Below are 12062 nucleotides of genomic sequence, written 5' to 3'. Positions count from 1 at the left end.
CACAGATGCACTGGGAATTGTTTTTAATCTCCTTTCTGCTTTCCCATTACAGATGGTGATGACGACCCACAACTCTCCTGGGTGGCTTCATCTCCCTCCAGCAAAGATGTTGCATCACCCACTCAGATGATAGGAGATGGGTGTGATCTCGGCATCGGGGAGGAGGAAGGGGGGACTGGCCTGCCGTATCCCTGTCAGTTTTGTGATAAGTCCTTCATTCGCCTGAGCTACCTTAAAAGGCACGAGCAGATCCACAGTGACAAACTACCTTTCAAATGCACCTACTGTAGTCGGCTTTTTAAGCACAAGAGAAGTAGGGATCGCCACATAAAGCTTCACACAGGGGATAAAAAGTACCATTGCCATGAATGCGAGGCTGCATTCTCTCGCAGCGACCACCTCAAAATTCACCTGAAAACCCACAGCTCCAGCAAACCGTTCAAGTGTACTGTTTGTAAACGTGGGTTTTCATCTACCAGCTCATTGCAGAGTCACATGCAAGCTCATAAAAAGAACAAGGAACATATGGCAAAGACTGAGAAAGAGGTGAAGAAGGATGATTTTATGTGTGATTACTGTGAAGAGACATTCAGTCAGACTGAAGATTTGGAGAAGCACGTAATGACACGCCACCCACAGCTTTCCGAGAAGGCAGATTTGCAGTGTATTCATTGCCCTGAAGTATTTGCAGACGAAAACTCGCTGCTCTCACACATTCATCAAGCCCATGCCAACAAAAAACACAAGTGCCCTATGTGCCCGGAGCAGTTTTCTTCAGTGGAGGAAGTCTATTGCCACTTGGACAGCCACAGACAACCTGACTCCAGCAATCACAGCATCAGTCCTGACCCAGTCTTGGGGAGCGTGGCGTCCATGAGCAGTGCAACACCTGACTCCAGTGCATCGGTGGAAAGAGGTTCCACCCCAGATTCAACCTTAAAGCCTTTGAGAGGACAAAAGAAAATCAGGTCTGTGGACAGAGAGGAAGGCCAGAACTGGTCTAAAGTTACTTACAGCTGCCCGTACTGCTCAAAGCGCGACTTCAACAGCCTTGCTGTTCTGGAGATCCACCTGAAGACCATTCATGCAGACAAACCTCAGCAAAGCCACACATGCCAGATCTGCCTTGATTCCATGCCTACACTGTACAACTTGAATGAACACGTGAGAAAGGTGCACAAAAACCATGCCTATCCCATGATGCAGTTTAGCAACATTTCTGCCTTTCACTGCAACTACTGCCCGGAGATGTTTGCAGATATCAATAGCTTACAAGAACACATCCGTATTACTCACTGTGGCCCAAATGCTACCCCTCAAGATGGCAACAACGCTTTCTTCTGTAACCAGTGCTCCATGGGCTTTCTGACTGAAGCAACCTTGACTGAGCATATTCAGCAGACTCACTGCAATGTAGGAAATTCAAAATTGGATTCCCCTGTCATTCAGCCAACACAGTCTTTTATGGAAGTTTATTCATGCCCTTATTGCACAAACTCCCCCATTTTTGGCTCCATCCTGAAGCTTACAAAGCATATTAAAGAAAACCACAAGAACATTCCTCTGGCACACAATAAGAAGTCAAAAGCAGAGCAGAGTCCAGTTTCTTCTGATGTTGAAGTCTCTTCCCCTAAAAGGCAACGGCTTTCTGCTAGCGTAAACTCGGTGTCTAATGGTGAATACCCGTGTAATCAGTGTGATCTAAAGTTCTCAAATTTTGAAAGTTTTCAAACCCATTTAAAGTTGCATTTGGAGTTGCTGTTGAGGAAACAGTCTTGCCCTCAGTGTAAAGAAGACTTTGATTCCCAGGAGTCTCTTCTGCAACATCTCACCGTACATTACATGACAACTTCAACTCATTATGTATGTGAGAGCTGCGACAAACAGTTTTCTTCGGTGGATGATTTGCAGAAGCATTTGTTGGACATGCATACTTTTGTGTTGTATCACTGCACCCTTTGCCAAGAAGTTTTTGATTCCAAGGTATCTATCCAAGTGCATCTGGCAGTCAAGCATAGCAATGAAAAGAAGATGTATCGTTGCACAGCCTGTAACTGGGATTTTAGGAAGGAGGTGGATCTCCAGATCCACGTGAAGCATAGTCACTTGGGAAATCCATCAAAGTCTCACAAATGCATCTTCTGTGGTGAGACCTTTAGCACAGAGGTAGAGCTGCAGTGCCACATCACAACCCACAGCAAAAAATACAACTGCAAGTTTTGTAGCAAAGCTTTTCATGCCATCATCTTGCTTGAAAAGCACTTGCGGGAAAAACATTGTGTTTTTGATGCTAGCGCTGAAAATGGTACAGCAAACGGCATGACCCCAACGAATAAGAAGACAGAAGGGGCAGATATCCAGAACATGTTAATGAAGAATCCAGATACGTCAAACAGTCATGAAGCCAGTGAGGATGATGTAGATGCTTCTGAGCCCATGTATGGCTGTGACATTTGTGGGGCTGCCTACACTATGGAGGTCCTCTTGCAAAACCATCGTTTGAGAGATCATAACATCAGGCCTGGGGAGGATGACTGTTCTAGGAAGAAAGCAGAATTCATCAAAGGTAGCCACAAGTGTAATATCTGCTCAAGGACCTTTTTCTCAGAAAATGGCCTGAGAGAGCACATGCAGACCCATCGAGGCCCAGCTAAGCACTACATGTGCCCCATCTGTGGGGAACGTTTCCCATCACTCCTGACCCTGACGGAGCACAAAGTCACTCACAGCAAGAGTTTGGATACAGGGACATGTCGGATCTGCAAAATGCCGCTGCAGAGCGAGGAGGAATTTATCGAGCACTGCCAGATGCATCCAGATCTCAGAAACTCTCTCACCGGGTTTCGCTGTGTTGTCTGCATGCAGACGGTCACCTCCACCCTTGAGCTGAAAATTCATGGGACGTTTCATATGCAGAAATTGGCAGGAAACTCTGCAACCTCATCGCCCAATGGCCAGGCCTTGCAAAAACTCTACAAGTGTGCGTTGTGCTTGAAGGAGTTCCGGAATAAGCAGGACTTGGTAAAGTTGGATGTGAACGGCCTTCCCTATGGGCTGTGTGCTGGATGCATGACCAGGAGCACCAATGGACAGTCTTCGAGCTTGACTCCACAGGAGGTGAATGAGAGACCGTGTGGCAGTCTGAGGTGTCCAGAGTGTAGTGTCAAATTTGAAAGTGCTGAAGACCTAGAGAGCCACATTCAGGTAGACCACCGAGACCTGACGCCTGAGACTAGTGGCCAAAGGAAAGGTACCCAGACGTCCCCTGTTCCCAGAGTAAGTACAACCGACCTTTAAAATGTCTGAGGGATATAAGGTAGACCTTCGATGTGATCGAGAACTGATCTGATGTTATTTTTTTCCAACTGTCACTTTATAAAATCACTTGTGCTACTAAAAACTCAAACAGAACAGGTGGAAAGCTAGAGTACTGCACATAGAAAAATTAGATGTTGCTCAGTCTCACAGGGTCCTTGTTTCCTAGTGGCAGTGCATCAGATTTTTTATCATAAAACTGCCCTAGATTTACCAGCAGAGAGCTGAGGCACTTGAGTGGTGGGGATTGAGTTTGTCCATGAATTCTGATGCTGTTGAACTGGCTTATCTGGAAAAGCTGGGACATTTCCATGAAAAAAGGAGATGCTGAGTACCCAAACCAAAAATAATCTGATCTGTCATACTTGAGAAATTAGAGTATTTCTTACCAGGGAGCTAAACACAGGCAGGAGGTTCTTTTGAGAATGGAACTTTTGAGGAAAAACGTAGTGAAATCCAGCCTACCCCCCAAATTCTCACTTAAAACAAATTACTGTGCTGAAGAGCTTGTCCTTACGGATGTCTGTCAGATTGAATGTTCTGAGGCTACTTCGCTCTCAGTGTGCATACGTGTGCTTGTGCGTGCGTGTCTGTGTGTATGAATTTAAACATTATTTTAAAATTATCTGCTTCGTGGCCCTCCAGTAAGATAAGTAGTTTTCTTGAAAATCTGGGAATTGTTGTCTAATGCAGGTTACATATAAGTGTGCTCTCCTTTAATGTTTGCAGGTAGCCTGCTTTCCCATTTCTTAGCTTACAAGATAACCTGGGAACATGCAGATCCAAGGTTTCAGAAGCCTACTCAGGAGATTAATATCATTTGCAGTTTATAGTCTTTTAAAATTATTTGTTGACATTTTGGTTCAAGAATGGGCCAAATCAGTCCTTCCTCTGTCAGGAACAGATGGAATGAGAAGTAGATTTTGGAAATCTTCTCGGGAGACCAACAGCAGACACATCTGAGTATTGATATCATCTGACATTTTTAATTAAACATGATGGGGTGAGATTTTCAAAAGTATCTAAGGAAATTAGGCACCCAACTCCTAATGAATAATTCCAGCCGTAGATGCCTGTTTATGTCAATCTGCTAATTAAAGCACCCACAAACACACCTTACTGCATTAGAAGAACCTGAAAATACCATTCAGCTAGAACACCAGAGGCTCAGCAAGTAAGAGAAGACCCGAAGTATGTCCTGAGGACGCAGATTGAGATGCCTCCAATAGCTGGCGCAGGCTGTGTCCCCAGCAGGACTTGTTAGCTCCGGCTGAGTGCCGGGGCGCGTGGGGCGGCATGGCCGGCTGAGCTGGGCTGTGCGTGGCCGGCTCAGAGCACGGCACTGCCTGCCCAGCACCCGCTGGCCTCAATGCCCCGTTCCAAGCTTCTGAGATAATCCCACAGAAAGCTTATTTTTTTTTCTTTTTTTTTAGTAAAACAACTGGATATTGTTCCCTCTGGGTGCGGTGAATGTGTGACTAAGCTTCCAGGCACACACGCTTAATTCTGCAGAAGGATGAGGAATGGAAATATCCCTCCCTGGTGTGATACCTTTTGAGAGTTCGGCTGGGACTCTGGCTAGGTCATTCTCCTTCCTCCTCCTCAGGCCTTTATTTCCTTCTAAATTCTTTAAAGTACCTCTTTTTTTTTTCTTAGGTAGGACTAATTCTTACTATATAGGGCTGTGCCTGTAGTCTAAAGTATTACCTTTTCTTTGTTATCAACTATCAGAAGCAGAATACATTGCCATTTTCTGATCTTATTTCTGGCTTTAACTCTTTCTTTCAGTGACAGCTTCCATACTTGTTCTCTCAGGGGACAGTTTTAAGTTCTTCAATAAGGTAAATGCTTTGAATTTCATCCTGTGAAGAAAGAAAGGTCTTGGTTCCTTTGTAGAAGATAATGAAAAATCAGCATTTGCGATGATGGCAAATGGTACCTTCAACAGGTGTCTATGGCCTGCACATATGCTAATATCGGAGACCTTTATGGTATGCATCCCAGGAATAGACACATTGTTATTAGGAATAATTCATTATCTTACCCTTCATTATAGGTACAAGACCTGAATTCTGATACCAGTTCACATGGAAACTATTGGTGTTTCACTCAGGTTTCTCGAGGCAGTGAGTGCCCTTTGTGTCTGCCTAGCAGAGTGTTTTGCAAAGAATTATGCTGTCTTTCAAATGGTGATAAAACTCTGTATTTCAAGAACAGCATTTACTTAACTTCATTGGCTTCACAGCAAAGCTGAGCAAGTTGAACATTCTCTCTCTTGTCATCTTGTTAGCATGCTGCGCACGGGTAAAATACCCTTTCACTGGAACGATCTTAAATGCTCAATGCATGTAGAGTAATTTGCTGATGTCCAGAGAAGAGCTGCTTCTCTCCAATTCTTGAGCACTTTCACATTTCTTTTTTAAACACCTTATTGATTTTTCTTTCTTAAACAGAAGAGCAGTTGAAGATTAGAACAATGTACAGTCAGAAAGAAAATACAGGGAGATTTAAGTAGTGGGTATAAGTTTCAGAGTAAATAAGAATAAGCAGAATGAAATCAAAGCAAATGGAAAGATGATGATGACATACAAAATCCATAACTTATTTCAATGTTGGAAATTGCTCCACCAGCAGTTATACTTCTTGAATTGAAGAGGTGAGTGTGGAAGCCTAAAGGAATTTCAGGAAAAACCTTAACTGAAGATATAACCCCAAAGTGAAAGAAAGGAAGAAAATAAATATTAGCTCTTGATGAATAAAAAATGAAAATACTTGAGAAGAAAAAAAAAATAGAGCAGGAGAAAAAGAACAATTCCTTTTTACTGTATGGATTTAAGTTTGCCTATATGTGCACATGGATATAACAATTGTCTCTTGGACATCTAATCATGATGGTCAATGAGAGATTTCCAGACGGACAAAGTTTTTGCCTTGTGTACATGGCAACATCTGTATTGGAAGATTTGTTATTAGGAGATTTTAAGTCAAGTCAGTGATATTCCACAAGGAACATCACTAAGACGAATAAATAAAATACACCTTAGTAGTAAAAGATGGCTCTAACATCAATTTGTGTTTGATTCTTATAGTTTTACGTGAGCTATTCTGTTTGGATAGGACTAAAAGGGTTTTTTTAGATGAGCATCACAAGTGGAGGTGCCATTCCTGTATCTGACACATGTACAGCTCAAGACCTTTTTTAACTCTTATTACGATCGCATCAGAGGTAGTGCTTTCTGAACATACTTCTGTAAGAGCTTCAGTTTTGAACACATTTCATTGATTCCTTTTAACATGTCTTCTAGAGGAATGTGCACATCTTGAGAAACATGACTAGTTGTTTACTACTGAGATTTCTCATTGCCCCTTGTAATACTGGAAGCAGTCACACTTCAGGCTGCTGTTTCTCTTACACAGATTTGTCCTTATTTTGTACCAGTTATCATGAATAATGCTTGTTTAACATTGACAATAGCAAATGCTTAGACTTCAATTAAATTTCTATCTTGAATAGTGTTACTATTTTTAGCCCACCTGCGTTATTTGGACTGAAGAAGCAAAGGAGGTGACATAGCAAGTTGGAAGAATGAACCCTATTGTGCTCCTTTACTCAGTTCCTTTTCTCCTGCACATTTATTGGACTCAATTCCTTGTCTTTGTTCTCCCCCATAGCCCTCCTCTTCCCTTGTAAATTCACTTGAATGGAGGAATATTTTCTTTGTAGAACAGGAAACCATTTCCAGATTTAAAGGAGGACAGTCTGGAAAACCCATGGGAACAACAGTTATTTCAGAAAAGAAACCAGAACCCTCTGTTGTTATTACTACTATTTTGTGCCAAGATTAGAATTAAATATCTTGACTTAATGGGGACTGAGGTCTCTGCTGAAGGCCTGCTCATCTGGTCTCCTATGTCACCTAGATGCCATTGCCTAGACTCTTTTAGCTTCTCAGAGGCTGGGCGCATTTGTTGTCACCACTTGTGAAGACAGAACTTTAAAAACGGATAACTGACCTAAGACAGAACTTTAAAAACAGATAACTGACCCATTGTTAATGTTCATGAAGCCATGAAGCCATGATGATCATATTCGGTACCACAAATCACACAACCTTGTATTAAAACTAGTGTTCCAAATTTACTGAGAATGGAATCTTATTTTGTGATATTCTTTTAAAAAGAACGATTACTGAGCCAAAAAATCAGCTCTTCCATCTCTTGCATATCCATTTGGGTGCTAATCTAGCTATAGTTATTTCGTGGCCTGTATGGGGCCGTTTATTAATACCACTCTATATCTAGCGGGGTACCCTGTCACAGGAGCTGTCATCTCTGTTGAACAGCTCTTTTGCATGAACATATCTTAGCTGAGGCTAAAGATAATACTCAGAGGAAGTCTGAAATCTGTGTCTTCTCTGAGGGGTGGTCACGCCAAGCAGAGTGTTTTATGAGTTTGTGAAATGGTGTAGAGAAGTTCTCACTGAGTCTGTGGCTAAACAAAGACATCCTGTCTCTAGATCTGCTACTAAGTAGCTTTCAGGAGAACCAAAATCGATTTAAAAAATGAATCATTTGTCTGTGTTTAATGTAACTCTAAAGGTTTGAAATAGATTTGAGCTGAGATATTGTCCTTTCTAGCTAATGACTTAGGGAACCCGCATAACAGAGATAATTGTTGAACAAGACACAGAACTTAGATATGAAGTTTCAAAGAAGAGGAAGGTTTCAAGTTTTAAATGTGACCACATGAATCATTCACTGCCCAACACCATTTTTCTCTTCCAAGATTTTTTGTGTTTTGTTTTGGTTTTAAAGTTAGGAGCCCTCAGCATGTCTATGCCAGTGTGTTTGAGAGAACATGTGTCCGTATGTGTGCTGTGCTCGTCTGCTGGAATAGGTTCCCAAGAAAGAGTGCTGCAGAAATCCAGCTGCTTTTCCATTAACAGCCTTGCTTTCTGAATGGACTCCAGGAGGATACTTTCTTGAGCTGCCTAGGGATAACTAGCCATTCCAGACTATTTCCTTTTCTATGGTTGGCTGTGTCAGGTTTTGGCCAATGGAGTAAAGCCTTCTTCCTATTATCATGTTAATCACCCATTGTTGTTTTAGCCTAGAGAGCCCTGCCTATGTGCTAACACATACTGCGTACAGAATTCATGGAATACGCATAGCATCCATAGACTGGTGCATTTGTTATTATGGTATTACAGCATGTTCATTAACCTCCAGCAGGCTAACTTGTTGCCATTGATGACATGGGAAGTAGTTAAGAAGCTCTTGGCAGCACCTAATTTGTTCTTTCCTCAGCAGGTGCTCGAGGAAATTGGATCCCATGCGCAGAGGGGGTGACAGCAACTCCTCTGTTTAACTCAAAACTTCTGACTTATTACTGCTGTCCTAAAAATGGGATTCTATACCTAGGTGTGGGGTGGAGGCTGTAAGAAAAAATAATGTGTATCTAAAAGTGCACAAAAAATACCTGCAAAACGTTTTGCTTCAAATAAGTTAAGAGGGTGTTTTTAACTGAATTGGGTTTCTCAGTGCTAATGGCTTGGGGTTCTCAGACATTCCTTGGCTAACTGAGCTTGTGGCCAGTGCGCGGCGATTTCACATACATTCTGCTGCCATCCACTCCAGCCGTAAGGATACAGACCGCATGCTCATGCCTAGTGGCAAGTATTGCAGTAGGAGTTATTCTGTAGGAAGAAGTAAGCACAAAAGGACCAATTTTTCTAAAATGCACATCAAAGGATGTCTATTTAGATAGCATGTACCCATGCAGTAAATGAGCACACACATTAGACCAAAGCACCGTGCTCCTGCTTTGGGAAATAAGAGTTTTTGCAAGTGTACAAAAGCTTAGTAACCATGTTTTATTTTTTTTTTCCTAACTTGAATGTCTGACTTGTCAACATACATTTTAATTTCTACAAATGATTTTGTGGATTTTTTCCTGTCATGTTGCACAAGTATACACACCACTGTCAATCTGAGTGCAAACCCCATTTTCCCTATTTGAATAAATGGTTCATGTAATTGCCTCTTCACACTATCTCCTCACTTCTGCAGCTAAGCTTCCCTGGTATGACTTTGAGATGGAGAAAATACACAATAGATTGCACTAGGAAACAATTCTTTGTGGTAATGCAGTTTTTCCAAGATTTCTGATGGGAGACCATTAGAAAATGTGTTTTTTTCCTTTTGTCCTTCACTTCCCCAAGTAACTATAGGTGTATTGCCTACTGTCTTTTGATTTTAACTAAAGATTGATTTTCTTTGAGAAAGCTAATCTTATGCTGAAAACAGAATTACCTTCCAATGTCTTTTATTTCACTGTGTAGGAATTTTTACTGCAATGGGTTAAATCACATGAGCAATCTGTTTACGGCTCAAGTACACAATCAGATTTTGATGTACTATCATTTGAAATTTTTAAACTTGAAAATAAAATTTCTCCTCAAGTAGGCTGTTAATTAGAGATTGTATTTATGGTCCCAGAAGAGCCCGACCCAACTTGGTGTCTTGTTAGGGATACGTGAGCAGAAAAGGCCTCAGTGGCGGAAAGTTGAAGCACATAACATGCTATATTCATGATCACACTTGCCTTATGCTACAGTGCAGTTCTCTCTAATCTCTTTTTGGTTATTAAACAGAAAAAGACCTATCAATGCATCAAGTGCCAGATGACCTTTGAGAATGAGAGAGAGATACAAATCCATGTCGCTAACCATATGATTGGTAAGACATTCTTTAAACTAGGCCACTCATTGGCTGCTTGTTTTTTGCTACTCTTTGAAAATCATTATTCTAATAACTTGTTAATATTCATGTTGTAATTTATTTTTTTTTATCTTTCAAGGAAAATGATTTTGATGTAATGATTCTTCACTTCAAAGCTTTTTAAATATGTGGTTATAAAAGTGTTACTGCTGAGCTTTTTTCCTTATCCTTTTGAGTCCTCATGTAGCATTTTCATTTATATTAAAATCAAACTTTTGACAGTATCTTCCATTTGATAGCATAAATTTCTCTCTATCCATGTAAAAAGTACTTGCTGGTTGTCAACCACTTAGGAGCAATTATGTTTCAATTTTGGATGTCATGACATTGAATAGATTTAACTGCTAGCATTTTCCCAGCTAAGTGTGGTGAATTCCTGAGGAACATTGTCAAAACAAAACACTTACAGAGTTATTTCAGTGAGGTTTTTTCTTCTTTTCCCAGCAATTCTGGACTTCAGAAAGTTCAACTTTTCAGACATACAAGTGTTTTAAAAATCAGTGCTTGCTGCCTTCTACTACAGTCCTGTCACAAGAGTTTGTAGTAAAGTGTTGTCATCTGATGGGTTGTATTTCTGCTGCAGCTGTATGATTACTTTTCTGATGAACTCAAAGAAATGTTTTTGCTGTCTATACAGATGTTATAAATATATGTGTTGGCCCAAGAGGTCAGCTTACCTTGATGCATAGACCACAAAGGAGTTACTTACACAGGCCACTGTGGGTATATGTTGGATGAGATTCTTCAAGGACCCTACAGCGTACTCTGTGCATCTCATATGTTCACATGCAGCATTTACCTCCCACAAGCATAATGGTTTTCCTTCAACAATTTTATATTTACGAAACCATCCTCATGCCAGTGCATGTATGTAACTCCTATTAGCTTTGAAGTGAATTATGCATAAATATCAGAGAGAGAGAAATACAGACTGACACAGTCTTTGCACCCCCACCCCCAAATGGAAAATATACATGTCAGTCACAATAATTCTCATCCAAGAGCCAGGCAGGAACCTCAAGTCAATGTCAAACAGGTTAAGATGAAGATATCTAAAAATGTTTGCTTTTGTAGCAGGTGTTAATGTAATCTCTTGTTTGCAAGCTTGAAGACTGAGATCCTTGTTAATTGGACCATAGTGATTTCATGTAGCTCCCCCCTAGATTTTTTTTTCAAGAAGCCTGAAAGAAAGAAGTCCTTAGGCAAGCTTAGCACTTGTTTCAACTTAATTTGTGATCCAGTAGCTAATAAATACAAAGGTCATCAAGTGCTGAGTTAAGGTTCTGCTTCATTTGAGAGGGGAATTATCTTTCCTTTTGGAAAGATGCAATTTCTTCATTTTCCAGTAACTGATGTGTGAAGTTTATTTATGTATATCCCCAAATTAGTGCTGCCTGGAATAATACACATATATATGACATTATAAGGTTCACTATTAGTGCTATTGGAAATCCACAGTGATAGAAGGCATAGGAGGCTGAGAAAGGTGCAGAGCTGCGGTTTGTGAAAACTCTACCTGTTGTTTCCTTGAAGCTGTACATAAGTTATTATACATATTAGGAAGAACTCTGTATAAGTACAAAGATGTATATGGAGTCAGTTCCGTACACCTAGAACATGGTAAATACCAGGACGTGGTAAGAAAATGCATGAACATTCCATTGTGGTGTCATAGCTTGTGTTGCTTTGCTGAGATACAGACTAAGAGCCTTCATTAAGTTCAAGTCATCACTTCATTTTATGGTGCAGTTTGGGAACGAGTGAAGTGTAGACACATAGAGCCAAGCTTCCTCGCACTCTGAGCATCTCAGTTCACAAGGGAGTTGGGCCCCCTCTCCTTCAGGACATGTGACTGCTTCCAAAAAGGTTTTGCCAGCAAGTCTGTTGTTGGTATTTGTGCTTTACTGAGGAGTACTGAAGGCGAAAGAAGAGACTAGATGTCACAGTTTCTGCAGCAATAAATACTG

General features: G+C 41.0%; 1 protein-coding gene across 9 annotated transcripts in view; it reads left to right on the top strand.

Annotated features, from left to right (window-relative positions):
- ZNF423 (zinc finger protein 423) overlaps nucleotides 1–12062 on the top strand; it is a 245577-nt gene that overhangs the window by 145142 nt on the left and 88373 nt on the right. For all 9 annotated transcript variants that reach the window (XM_080411209.1, XM_080411208.1, XM_080411212.1 and 6 more), the window contains 2 exons: nucleotides 53–3276; nucleotides 9969–10053. In XM_080411209.1, coding sequence (XP_080267335.1) covers nucleotides 53–3276; nucleotides 9969–10053 — 3309 coding nt within the window. The remainder of the gene's footprint in view (nucleotides 1–52; nucleotides 3277–9968; nucleotides 10054–12062) is intronic.

This window comes from Falco punctatus (genome assembly GCF_963210335.1).
Source record: "Falco punctatus genome assembly, chromosome: 14".
NCBI lineage: Eukaryota > Metazoa > Chordata > Aves > Falconiformes > Falconidae > Falco > Falco punctatus.
Note: the sequence above shows the minus strand (reverse complement) of the source record. Positions and strands in the feature narration are given on the sequence as shown.